Source organism: Dermacentor variabilis, chromosome 4 (genome assembly GCF_050947875.1).
Source record: "Dermacentor variabilis isolate Ectoservices chromosome 4, ASM5094787v1, whole genome shotgun sequence".
In the NCBI taxonomy this organism is placed as follows: Eukaryota; Metazoa; Arthropoda; class Arachnida; order Ixodida; family Ixodidae; genus Dermacentor; species Dermacentor variabilis.
In genome coordinates, this window is record NC_134571.1 from 83,965,200 (window position 1) to 83,978,068 (window position 12,869).

At 45.6% G+C, this 12,869-nt stretch overlaps 1 protein-coding gene across 3 annotated transcripts in view; it reads right to left on the minus strand.

Annotated features, from left to right (window-relative positions):
• LOC142579448 (sodium- and chloride-dependent glycine transporter 1-like) overlaps nucleotides 1–12,869 on the minus strand; it is a 118,398-nt gene that overhangs the window by 8,755 nt on the left and 96,774 nt on the right. For all 3 annotated transcript variants that reach the window (XM_075689618.1, XM_075689616.1, XM_075689615.1), the window contains exons 3-13: nucleotides 11,448–11,579; nucleotides 10,435–10,578; nucleotides 9,801–9,957; nucleotides 8,594–8,726; nucleotides 8,012–8,146; nucleotides 7,076–7,179; nucleotides 6,614–6,738; nucleotides 5,257–5,369; nucleotides 4,921–5,052; nucleotides 3,472–3,571; nucleotides 2,961–3,067 (exon numbers count right to left, since the gene is read on the minus strand). In XM_075689618.1, coding sequence (XP_075545733.1) covers nucleotides 2,961–3,067; nucleotides 3,472–3,571; nucleotides 4,921–5,052; nucleotides 5,257–5,369; nucleotides 6,614–6,738; nucleotides 7,076–7,179; nucleotides 8,012–8,146; nucleotides 8,594–8,726; nucleotides 9,801–9,957; nucleotides 10,435–10,578; nucleotides 11,448–11,579 — 1,382 coding nt within the window. The remainder of the gene's footprint in view (nucleotides 1–2,960; nucleotides 3,068–3,471; nucleotides 3,572–4,920; nucleotides 5,053–5,256; nucleotides 5,370–6,613; nucleotides 6,739–7,075; nucleotides 7,180–8,011; nucleotides 8,147–8,593; nucleotides 8,727–9,800; nucleotides 9,958–10,434; nucleotides 10,579–11,447; nucleotides 11,580–12,869) is intronic.

Sequence of the window (12,869 nt, forward strand, 5' to 3'; positions counted from 1 at the left end):
TTCAAGTACGTAATACGACGCGATTGAGGACTGAATGCGTAGTGTCTACCTGCTGTAACTGAGTAGTGCGCAGTCGGAAGAAAAAAAAAAAAAGGACGCCATCGAAAAAAAAAAAGAAAGGTGCTGTTAACAAATTCGACATATTTAGACCGGCTTCCATACGGGGAAGCCTTGTTCACGCTAAACTGAAGGCTAGCCAAACGTCTGTCGCAGCTTGATGAAGTTCATGGTTTGACGACATCGTGTCTGGCCGTGTAGCAAATTCGTGGACATGAATTCAAACTTTCGTGGAGATGAATTTGTGGACACGAAAGTAAAGCGGTTGTAACTTTCGTGGCCGTGAATTTACCCGACCAGACGAGGTGTCTCAAACATACATCAGTGTGACTATAGTTCCGCTGTTTATAAACGAACACCGGCGGGTTCGCTGTCACGATTTGTATTTGTTCTTGTTACTTGTTCTTGTTCTTGTTCCCTAGTGAAATGGCGCAACCCACTCTGAGGGATTCGCCATGGATCGGGTCGGGAAAGAACTGCTAGCAATTTTTCTTTGAATAAGTTAGGGTGAAACGAAAGAAGTATCTTGCAGGTGGGATTTAAAGTGTCTACTGTTACAGGTATGAATAATCAATTATCTAGGTATTCTGTGAATATTGTGAGCATTAATAAGTATTTAGAAGAATGCCAGCATGCAATTCGTTTTGCCTCACGCAGAAAGATGCAGAAGGTTTCACAAACGTTCCTGTGACTGTAACCCAGTATGGTAGCGACAAAGGGAAGAGTTACAGGAAGAGTCAAGTTCAAGCCAAGCTTTTGGAAGGGTTCTTCTAAAAATCTTTTCCGTTGAATAATGAAACGGCGGCATGTAAAAAAGAAGTGTTGAAGAGATTTACTCTCATTGCATAAAGGGCACAAAGGCGGTGCAGCCAGACCAGGCCTGTGGAGGAAAAAGTTCAGTGGGGAGACTCGGCACCGTAGTACTGCAATCGTTAGATGCCGGAAATCAGGTGTTGCCAACGATGGTTGCGCGAAGTTATTTGTAGTAGTATATTTTCTGAATCGCGCCACAGTGTTGAAAGCTGACGTAGGTAAAATGGGCATTATAGGGCCATCATGGGATGCTACTGAGAGTGCACTTGCATAGACCTTTGTGGCCTGGTACCCACACTAAACGAACGAGACGTAGGTGTCTCAGGAGAAGAGAACAGAGAGTGTTTAATGAATCTGGCAATTTGGGTGTGGTTAGTGAAGAGCAGACTTGTCGCTGCCTTCGCGCGTCTTTTTCGCTCGCTCAAGTTCCCACGCGACACGGAAAAGCAAAATTATTGAGATGCGTCCCGTTGGAAATCAGAAAAAAAAAAAAAAGGAAGCTAGAGACCTAGCACCACCCCTGCTTGTAGTGCAAGTCGTAGTTGTGATCACTGATTGGAAATCCTGACATTCTTGAACTTTGACAGTTGAATTCTGAATTTTTTTCACTCATACTTCTGAGATTTCAACGATGCTGCGAAGAAATTTAGCAACCTTCCAAGGCATGCAATAACACTTTAAGTATATAATTTAAATGCTTTTTTTAAAGAAGATTTTGTACTAAATAATACATTCTAGAGCTTCGCGTTCGAAAAACTACGATCTGATTACGAGGCACGCCGCAGTGGGGCACATCTGAGTAAATTTCTGCCACCTTGGGTTCTTTAGCGCGCCCCCAGCGCGCGCGGTACCCACGGGTGTTATGGCGTTTCGCCCCTGTCGAAATGCGGCCCCCGCCGCGCCCGCCGCGGCCGTGGTTTGGTGTGCCGCGACCTCGTGCTTAGCAGAGCAACGTCAAAGCCATAAGCAACCATGCCGGGTAGTGAAATTTCTTAAATATATGGTTTGATGAAAATTAGGTTGCTTTAGGCTCTTCTTGGGCTGGGGAGGCCGCGCGCCCAATCGGCATTTTGTTCACCCTTCAGAGACGCGCCCGAGCGTTTACCGAAATTAATTTGGCCCCCCAGTCCGTACGTGATGCACGACGCTCCCCCAGTTGAGCAGGGGCTTCGAGTCCCTTCCTTAAAGGGTCCCTGAAACGCTTTTCGTAAGTATATTTCATAGGGTGACGTCACTCTTAAATAACGTCGCCTCCCGAATCTCATGCCACAAAAATTATTTCGAATCCTTATAATAAGCGTGGAGTTAGAGGCAGTTATCGCACCGATGCGCGGCTTTCTTTTATCTTTCGTCTCCGCTGGCGTACTGGAAGCTACTCTGGGGGGGGGGGGGGTGGCAAGGGGGCAAGGCTACTTCCGGTTCAAGCGTGCTTGGCAACGCAAGGCAGAGATCGCAAACATGTATTTAAAGAAAAATTGACAATAATAGTATTATTGAGAACGTTCTCGCGATCACAAAATCCACCAATACCTGTTAGGCCTGCTTGCATGCCTCGGTTGCTACGTTGCTGCTGACGATCTGGTGACGAGGGCATGCAATTTTTGACTGAAAAAATATTGCTAATTCCCTGTTGCATGTAGCGCAATAATAATTGACTCACATGTTCGCAGGAGCTTCGCCTACAGATCGGCCGCCTTTTGTTAGTCTCAAAAAGTGTTTCAGGGCCCCTTTAAAATTCGTGGCCGTTTGCGTAAGCACATGTACGGTGCTGTAGCCGTTGATAATAGAAGCAAGTTATCGGCTGATAGACGCCATTCAAGCCCATATACTAAATTCCACAGGCTCTTGCTATGCGTTTTACTACAAAAAGCGAAACCGGAGGCTCGTTTTGCTCGCGAGCTGCCAGAGAGACCAGCAGTTATTGAGCTCAAGGATTAGTTAGTACTGACACGCTGACGGGCAGGAAGCCAGCGCCTCATTCCTTTTCAGCAAAATGAAAGAAAACGACACTTGTTGACAGAGGTCGCTCGATACCGTCGGCTATTGTCGGTATTTGCGTATTCAAGCCGGTATCAAACCAATCGTCTTACCAAAATAAGCGTCGGCACCAGGTACTTCCACACCAACCTCCAGTAGAGCACGGGGAACGGATAATGGCCCAACATGACCTTGATGTCCTCCAGAAACCGATCGACGCCTGCAAAAGTAGAACGGGCGTTAGCCTCGAAACATGTCAGCCGACAGAAAGCAGCGTTACGCTTTGAGGCGCGCGAAATAAGTTTCTGATGCCTAAACCATTGTCTGCGAGGTTTAGAATTTATAAGTGGGATGGAATTCTCGATATTTGGTTATTTTTGCTCCACAAACAAGCGCTTAAATATGAGGCTAGAAAGACGTGCGAATTGCGGCATTCTCGCGTTGCGCAGCAGCATTAGATTAAATCCCGATAACTTCCCGATAATCCCGATAAATCCCTATAATTAAATCGAACGGAAGTGCTTGCGCCCTACATGCTTCTTTTTTGTTTACTCTATTCTTCTCCAGTGGCCACTTCAGGATGTCACACTTGGGCCAACACAACACAATTTTGCAGTCACTCACCGTATATCCAGGCTATCACGATGATTTCTGTCAAGCCGATCATCAAGGCAGAGAAGCTAGCGCAGTAGTTGTCCATCAGCTGCAGCACGTACATGCCACCCTGAAATATGAAAATTACAAAGGGGCATTGTTCAAGAATGGGGCATGATTACCACGCAAAGAACGAGGCGAATTGATTTCTATCAACGTCCAATCAACCATGGTGGTCGTTCTAGACGACATTTACGCTACTATGACAGAGAGAGAGAGAGAGAGAGAGAGAGAGAGAGAGAGAGAGAGATTGGTTAATAGAGAAATAGGAATCCTGTTGGAGCCGCGGCGTAACTTTCCAGCGTGCTGTTGACACTTGGACATCGGTCAGCAGCACCGGAAAGGAGGAGAACTGATGGAAAAATGACATGGATAGGAAAAAAAAGAGGGTCGCTACTGTCGTCCAAATACCACCGCAGTCGTTGAGAACAAATAATCCAGACAGAACAACTCTCCATTAAAGGACATGCCAAACACGGAGCAATTTTGACGTCATGTCGAATGGACCAGCAACGAGACTGGAATCGTAGTTTTTTTCCGCGTTGCGTCTTGCCTCTTAAAGACCACACACGTTCCAAATGTATGCTCGAATTGAGATTTTGTTGATGGTTTGTTATATTTAAATGTGCGCGAGCTTATCGCTCAACCGCTTAGACTTTTGAGCGCTCAAGCAACAAATTTGGTGAGTTATTTGAAGGCTTGCTGAAGTGTTTCTAACCGTCATAACCGTGTTTCTAAACGCCTCATAAAAAGAGGTGCATTTCTTTTCTGTTATAGCTGATGCCATACACAGCAACATTTCGTGTAAAAGAACACGGGCTCCGTTCATCAAACTTGGCGTCGATCACCATGGGAGTTGAAAAATATTCAGTGTCGGTTTCATCCAAGTATTTGTTTGCGAAGTTTGTCAGAGCCACGAAGATTCTTTGTCTCACACATGCGCATGACTAGAAAATCCAAGCTTGAATTAAAAATCTGAATGTTCCTTTTCTGAGTAATCATTGCCTGCGCAGAGTAAGCCTGAACGGCATACAGGTTTTTTTACGTGAAATTGAGACAAATATAGAGGTTCTTCACGTGCCGGATGCACTCTTAGCTTTTATAGAATGAAAGTAAGATTATTTGGTCTTTCCTCCTTCCTTAGGAAAACGCTTTTCGATGAAGCCGAAGCTCGTCATGTTCTGCTTTTTGCGGGATGGATTCCTTAAGTCTTCGATTTATCCTCCTATGCTCATATAAAGAATTGAAAAGACTTCGTTCCCATCCTTTAACGACGTTACTATCCAAGGAGAATTGGTGGAACGGTGCTAAAGGAAACGGGTAAGTGCGGGGGAAGAAAAAAAAGAAAACTGAGAACTCGTGTTGCTTTATGCAGCTTTGCCCTGGGAAATCCTCCAGCGTGTATGTACGTATACTCACGTTCGTGCAGATGATGAGTCCCGCGAAGAACAGCGTCGTACAAACACCGAGCAACACGACAGGTTTTCTGTGCTGAAGCTTCTCTGGCCAGGTGTCGACGATGGTGGTAACGACCGTCTCGATAATCGTGAACTGTATAGAAGAAAAGAAAGAAGAAGAAAAGCGCGAGGACAGAAGAGAATTTTGAGTGAACGACATTTAAAGTGAACCACAATGACGTGCGAGGAAATGCAAATGCATCCAGTTTCCTCTCGGTACACATTATTACGAACAGAAGGCCTCGCAAATTCAGTCCCAAGTAATTTAATCGAAGAAAAAATGCAGAAGGCCAATTACCTGAGTTCCCATTCCCAGGGTCATGAGCATGAAGAAAAACAGGAACGCCCACAGAGGTGGCAGAGGTAAATGAGTCACCGCTTCGGGGTAAGCCACAAAAGCTAACCCGGGACCTGTTTAAAACGATAAAAACAGGATGAGTTCGCTGTGGGGAAGTGTAATACACCTGTCATGTTGAAGAGTTCACATTGCATAGTGAACCGTGAACCAGTGCACTCAAGAAAACATAACACATCACTTTCCGCACTTACCTTGTGTTTCGTTCTTCTGTCACAAACAATAAAAGCTTCATTCAGCGCTTCCAAAGCGCGTAATCAGTCAGTACACATCGCCATAAAAAACAAAGTTTAATGCTTCCAACCAGCGCATGTATGAACACACACAGAGAAACATAATGCCCAGAGTGTCAACACATTCGTCGCACTTGAATCGGCACTCAAATCATTCCAAACACGCCGGTCTGGAACAACAAGAGTTTTAATCTCGTTCAAGAATCGTACAGACATGGAGAAAATCAGAAAAATAAAAATATGAAGAAGGAAGTTGGCTCGTGGGGTGCCAGCCCCCCCTTCTACGAGCCACAATCGCTCGTCACTCTTCGTCTTCCACCGTCCGTCGTCTTCCATTCTTGTCTTGCGCTGCCTCGTGTCGCAAATGTATGTGCCTTATACTTAGCCGGCGACTTACCTCCATGCTCACGAGTTCTTTCCTGACTCTGTGTATAGCAGGATTTGATTTTCTAGAGCAGCACCGGTAGTCCACAAACGCGTGAACAAAACTTTTCCTGATTGTGTAACTTTACCGGGAGAAATCACACGGTGTCAACGCATGCCCTTGCCAATTGAACAAGACACAATTTATGTCTCGGTGGCCATTCCTTTGTCTTTTCCTGTCTCTCTTTCTTTTTTTTTCTCACAGAAGCTTTGCGAGCTGTCAAAGCATGAGGAAGGACTCTGCACACTCTCTGGGCGCTAGAGAGCCGATCGAGCCTCGTCTCAGCCGCTGGTGCAAGCAGCGAGAACTTTCGTACGGTCTTGCCAGCTCAGCTGGTGCCGGACATCCACGACGGAATTCGCAGGTGCTGCGCACGAAAAGCAATTTCCACCAGAGTCCACAGAGTAGTTAGTACACCGCTCTGCCTCAACCGCAAAGGGAGCTCGCTCAGCCCGCCAGGTGGCGTGTCGCTCTCAACGATCGTGACGTCACACGGTGTAGATCCGTTTATAGATATATACATATACATTTTTTTTTTTTGGCGTGAGCAGCCGGCACGACCAAATGCGGGACGTCACAACGAAAGGCACACGCATATAGCAGTAGCAGTAGTAGGTTTGCAGTGTCTCTGAGTAGCAATTACCTTGAGCAGCGACTTCAGACACGTTCACACCCAGCTTGTGTGCCATGAAACCGACTATGCTAAATATGACAAATCCGGCGAAGAAGCTGGTGCCGCAGTTGCCGAAGCAGATGAACAGCGTGTCCCTGCGAAGAAAGGCGCAAAAGAAAACGGAAACGGTGGTCAGCAGAGCCCATACTGACCCGCCAGGGGGTCCTGCTAAGTAGAGAGAACGCACACACACACAAGGAGAAGCAAAAGCGCGCATCGTGTCAACTGCATCATCGCACGAACAACCAAGATCAGTCAATGCAAACAGCGCGTCACTCATCCGCGACAAAGAGAACGAACAAGGCAAATCCCCAAACGACAAACGCGGAAAGAGCGAATACAACAGCCGTACAGAGTTCGACAGCACTTCAGGCACACCACAGGCAAAAACAAAAGAAGGAGGTAGGTACAGTGTACGTAAAGGTGGCTTACCTGTAGCAGTTGTTATGGAAACGGTTGTAGCTGGCTAAAGTAATAAGGCCTCCCCAGCACGGAGACAAGGAAAAGAAGATCTGCATTGCAGCGTCACCCCAGACCTGAGACGATACAGGGAAAAGAATCTATGCAGTCGTAATAGGGTTGTCTGTAGTTCGCGCGCCACCGCCAGACCCGCGTGCCCTTGTGCAAGGCAGGAAGGAAGCAAAAGCTCTTTTTATTTTCTTTCTTTTTCGTTTTGTTTTCACCATCTTTCATCTTGCTTCTATCCCTTTTTCTCTTTTTTGTAGCCGAAAGAGCCTTATCTACAGCTATGGCGCAATAGGTCTACGGTGAGTTAGCCGACGGTTACATCGGAAAGCTATATACCTTATATCTCACACCAGCGACGATCTTGCATTAATGCCCCGAACTTACCCAATGTACCTGAAAAAAAGCAGTTATCCACAAGTGCGCCACTAGCAATGCCATTAGAAGGGATATGAAGGAAGACTTTTGTTAAACTTGCATGAAAGAAAAGCCCTAGCGAACAATCCCTGTCATAGTGAGCAATAAGAACTGAACAATATAGAAAGAAAGAGCATCTGGTACAATTTGCCTTAGCAATAACGTCGCCCTGAAGGTTGTTTCAGGCGATACTATATAACTCAAGGTATCAGCTACACGCAGTCTTCTTACTGTAGTACTACGCAAATAATAATGTGCGTCAAATTTTTCTGCGTGTTACGTGCGAAGCGTTACGTTTAAGTTAACGATCGAGCACAAGAGCGAGAGTTGTAATCGAAAGCAGGAACGAAATACAAAACATTTCACTGCGCAAGGCGTCAAAGATCATGCGTACAGTTTGCGCGATTCCCGAAGCGTAAGGCTTCAGAATTCACGCGGAAAAAGAAATAACAACAAAAACGCACAGTGCAAAACGAGATATCTTACCCTAGCTTCCGTAAGTCGTTCCCATTGTGGCGTCAGATAAAACATAATGCCGTCGTAAGCCCCTTCGAGAGTGCAGCTTCGGATCAGCAGAATGACGAGAACAACGTATGGAAACAAGGCTGTGAAGTAGACGACCTGCAAACCACGATGGAAATAGGACAACAATTAAAGATGAAAGGAACAAATTGTCGGAACATAAACATACTATAAAAACGGTAAGCGCGGGCTGGCGCTTGAAGCACCAAAATGACAGCGATTCCACTATGAAAACGTGGAATGCGAAAAAAAAAAAAAGGTCGCTTGGTCCGATCTATTACAAGACTACACTCAAAGCACCAAGCAGCTGGTGCATGTAGCGGACGTCCGACTTTACGTTCGTTGTTTACATACTCCGCTGCCTCTGCGGAATATTTGACACCAGAAATAGGAAGGACGAATTGGTCCACAGCTATACGTTCGCGCGGATCGAGAATCAAGCCGCGCAATCTGACAGAGCGGTGCATGCCGTCGAGGGATTCGTCATCACCACCGCGACTATCAGTTAGCTCCACGCGGAAGAAGAACAAGACGCCCCGCACTCACCTTTCCCATTGTCTTCACGCCTCTGTACAAGCAGAAGAACACGATGACCCAGCAGATGAAAAGGCACAGAGCCAACTGCCACCGCACTCCGCCAAGGTCGTGCAGCCCTTCGGTCAGGTCCAGCACAAAGTTGCTGCGAATAGCAAAGTGTGCAGCCAGAGTCAGTCCCCAACCCGCCGTGGTTGCTCAATGGCTATGGTGTTGGGCTGCTGAGCACGAGGTCGCGGGATCGAATCCCGGCCATGGCGGCCGCATTTCGATGGGGGCGAAATGCGAAAACACCCGTGTGCTTAGATTTAGGTGCACGTTAAAGAACCCCAGGTGGTCGAAATTTCCGGAGTCCTCCACTACGGCGTGCCTCATAATCATAAAGTGGTTTTGGCACGTAAAACCCCAAATATTATTATTATTATTATTAGAGTCAGTCCCCACGCGCACAGCGCGCAGCCCAAACGTGGAAACATGGCGAAACATGGAAACATGGTGGGTAAGCTGTCGTTTCAGAACCAGAGTTTCACTTGTATTTAAGGACAAGGATATTACGGGAAATAATGACAAATCCTTTTAAAAACACTGAGGCATTGCCGGGAACCTAACGCATCGGCTACCTGCTAGAAGAGCTTCGCTACACGCAAGAAAGGAAACGAAAATTCTACCTCAGTGTATTTCGGCTGAAGACGAATAAGCCAGATGCAAATAAGTCAGTGCTCTGTGGAGCTGCGCAGGCAGCCGCGAGCGGTAATTGTAGGATAACGCGGCGTGTGGTCTCGTTATAGAAGCGGGGCGGTGGTATGGCAAAATTTTCTTCCAAAAGGTTTAGAAGAGCGTGGCAAAGAAGGAACAAGAGACTCGAAACCGGCGAAACCATGACTTGCGCTAGTACAAATGCGTCGCCGAATATTTCAATATTAGAAAAAAAAATCTTTGCGGCGCAGAACCCGTAATAAATAAATAAATAAATAAATAAATAAATAAATAAATAAATATATATATATATATATATATATATATATATATATATATATATATATATATATATATATATATATATATTAAGGCGCGTAGCACATCATGACCTGAAGAAACACATACACGATCTAACACGATCTCTTGTTCTTTGCTGGGGTCTGATCGTAGCTTATCTTCTGGTCAGCACAAACTACAAAAAAAGCAGAAAATTTCACCGCCTCACTATCTTGGGCCTTACTGGAAAAATTCGTCGCTGGCCATTTTCGTGTTGTCCGTAGAATTCTTCACCGCATCCCAGAAGGCCGGATCAACTTCGTCCTGGATGATGCACGAACCATTGGCGAGGTGAACTCCTCCGTGGGCGGTGCAATTCTTTGTATCGAACCTCCGGCACGCTGCAGAGTGAATTTGTGCAGGAGCGTTCAAGTTTCTTGATATCATAAGTGAAATCATGTTCATTGTCATGTGCAGCATGCAATTAAAGGATGAGAGAACTGATGCTCAATTTATATCCATAACAGTCTGTACTCAACGAATGCATTAAGCTACACAAAAGGGGACACGCAACCGTTACTTTGTATCTAAACACGAACGAAGATGCTCGTATTATGCTTCATTATGAAACTGAATATGAAAATAAAAAAGAAAACAGTCGAAAAAAGAGCTTCGATTGCATAAAGAGACAGTGACAGAACGGCAATGAATTGTGACTTGCTTGTTAAATTGTTGCCGATAATCTCACCCATAAGGCCTACAGAAAGAACAGCTTGACAGCAAACGAATCATGTTTTTGATACGGAGCTTTATGGATAGCTTGATTCGTGCTGTTTACGATCCGACAACCGGCCTTGACACAGTTTCGGAAAGCTTACCATCCGTATTCCACCAGTTGTCACAGGAACTCCATGGCAGTGTTGTGGTTAAGGATGACCCCAAGTAGAATAACGACCAGGCCAGAATCATGTTGTAATACACTCCTACCAAGGCAGTCATCAGGAACATCGCGTATCCAATTCCTGCAGAAAGCGGATGCAAAGGCGATTACACTTTCGCTTTCATTCCAACTGACACAAACGGGAAAGGCGAGAAAAATCCGAATTTAAGAAGGTAATTACCGTTTCGCCGGTCTTATTGTCAACAAACGGTGGCAAGATTGTCGTTCCTTGCGCCAAGCGCTTGCGTTACTTATTTTTAATGAACACATCTTAGTGAATACTTCCTGCGTACATTTCAATGACGTATGCAATTCATAAGGGCGGCTCATCAATTCCATATCATTTCCGTAACATGCAGCAGCGCGAGAATCATAAAATCATTTGACAGTGGTCGGTGACAAGTTAAGGATACAGTGGCAAATTTACCACTGTCTAACTCGGACAATTTGTACAGGTGCGCCAAGTAATCACGTTCGCTCGTTTCCGTGACGTCACGGCAGAGGCGATCTTTTTTTAATCTTTCAGGAACTATGTTTCAGAGCGCGGGCGCACAGAGGCCAGGTGCAAAGAGGTTGTTTACCAGGCCTGAGCTCACAGTGATTTATTCGGTTGTCTTCCCTGCCTTTCGCACCTCATTTATCTCTCTTCCTCTCACTCTCTCTCTCTCTTCGGTTGTCACCGAGCATACAGATGGAACGTTTTAGCAGGGCATTTGAATACCGGGCTCAATATTGAAAAGCACTCGACCACTTCTGTACCGAGAAAGATTACCACTCACTTGCAACGAGCGGCGAAATCAAAGGCTACTTCTTGCTACCACAGAATGTATCAATGACTTGCGAATGCAAAAAAAAGCAGCGCTTCTTTCACATGCGCCATTTTAAATGCAATGTCAAAATTTTTCACGGCAGCTGTTCACCCGGAATGAGAAAATTAGCGGTAATTTTCACCTTGAAATAACGGTGATATCTTCCATATGGTGATCGGCCCTTCGCTGGCGTACTGGCCAAAGGACAGTTCCAAGAGGAAGAGAGGCAGTCCCACGAATAGCAGCATGACGCTGTAAGGGATGAGAAAGGCCCCTGCGCGAAAAAATAGGCAAGGCGAAGATCACTTTCTGTGCACACGTGTAGGCGTACACTGAGTGCGTAACAAAGTTCAGCGGTAGCCTTCTTCGACCGCAAAGCAGAGTTGATTCTTGCAGGCGGCTATCATTGGTATTGCTGAAACAGGTCTATATGCAGACAAGTTTGTGTTTTCAATTGCAGCTCAAATATTCGCCAAAAAGGTACCGCGACAGTCAAGGAGGTGACTGCAAACGAAGGTTGACTAATAGCGCTCAGCAGTTGTCGGAAAGTGACAACGCCCCATTTGTTTCATTGCACGTGGAAAAAACATTTCAGTACACTTATTTACGTAGTAAGTGCAGCGAAACAGTCAGTTAATTTTCTGCAAACATTGGTGCAATTGTAGATTTTATAAACACGAGCCTGAAGTGTACAATAGATGGAAAATTGAAGCGATCCTTCGAATATCCCTCAAGAAAATCAATGAAGTGAACAATCACAAAAAACGTGAGCTTTCTTTTTTTCTTTTTTTTGCTTTTGCGTTGCGACAAGAAAGCTGCGCATCTTTGTACACTCGATCACAAAAGTTTACGGACCGTGGGATCACAGAAAACGTTCAATTTCCGAGCAGCCTGTAATAGTAGTCAGTAAAACCGGACATCACAACGTTGTTCACATATATACTGGTAGAGGCTGTCAATGCGAATACTATAGGCTGCGTTGTGAGGCTGCGCAGATATTCAGCTTTTTCTCAGATCTCGTGTTCCGTAAAAAAATTTGTGGTTCACTGTACGATGTACCTCGAATGTATACGCCCTTATCGATAAGACGAGCTTTCCGACCTGCCTTTATCGAATTCGGGCTTCCTTTCTGACGTCATCCCTCTTGCATGCCGGTAGGGTGTACACGCTATGGCAAAAGTAACTGCGGACTGTCACAAGTGCCCACAATAGGGGTTGCGTTACAATTGTTCACCCCATTCAGTATGAGCAATGTGGAGTTTTCTACGAATTTGACCTTCATGCGTTGATATTTCGAAGTAGTTGCACGAAATGTTCTCGCCAAAGTTTACTTTGCTCTGCAGGTATTTTGATCTGTCCCCGAGCTCTTAGGGATCGGGAAGCGAGTACATACGGTGACTAAAAAGTTCGCCAGTAATGTGTAGTCGGCAACGTTTGAGGGCTAGAACCTCTTTAGCTCGTTTCCTCTCGTGAAGGCCCCGAGTACCTGTTGCTTTTGGGCAGAATAATACTTCCCCCAACAAAGCCGCAACCACACGCGTTAAACAGCTCTACACGGCCACTT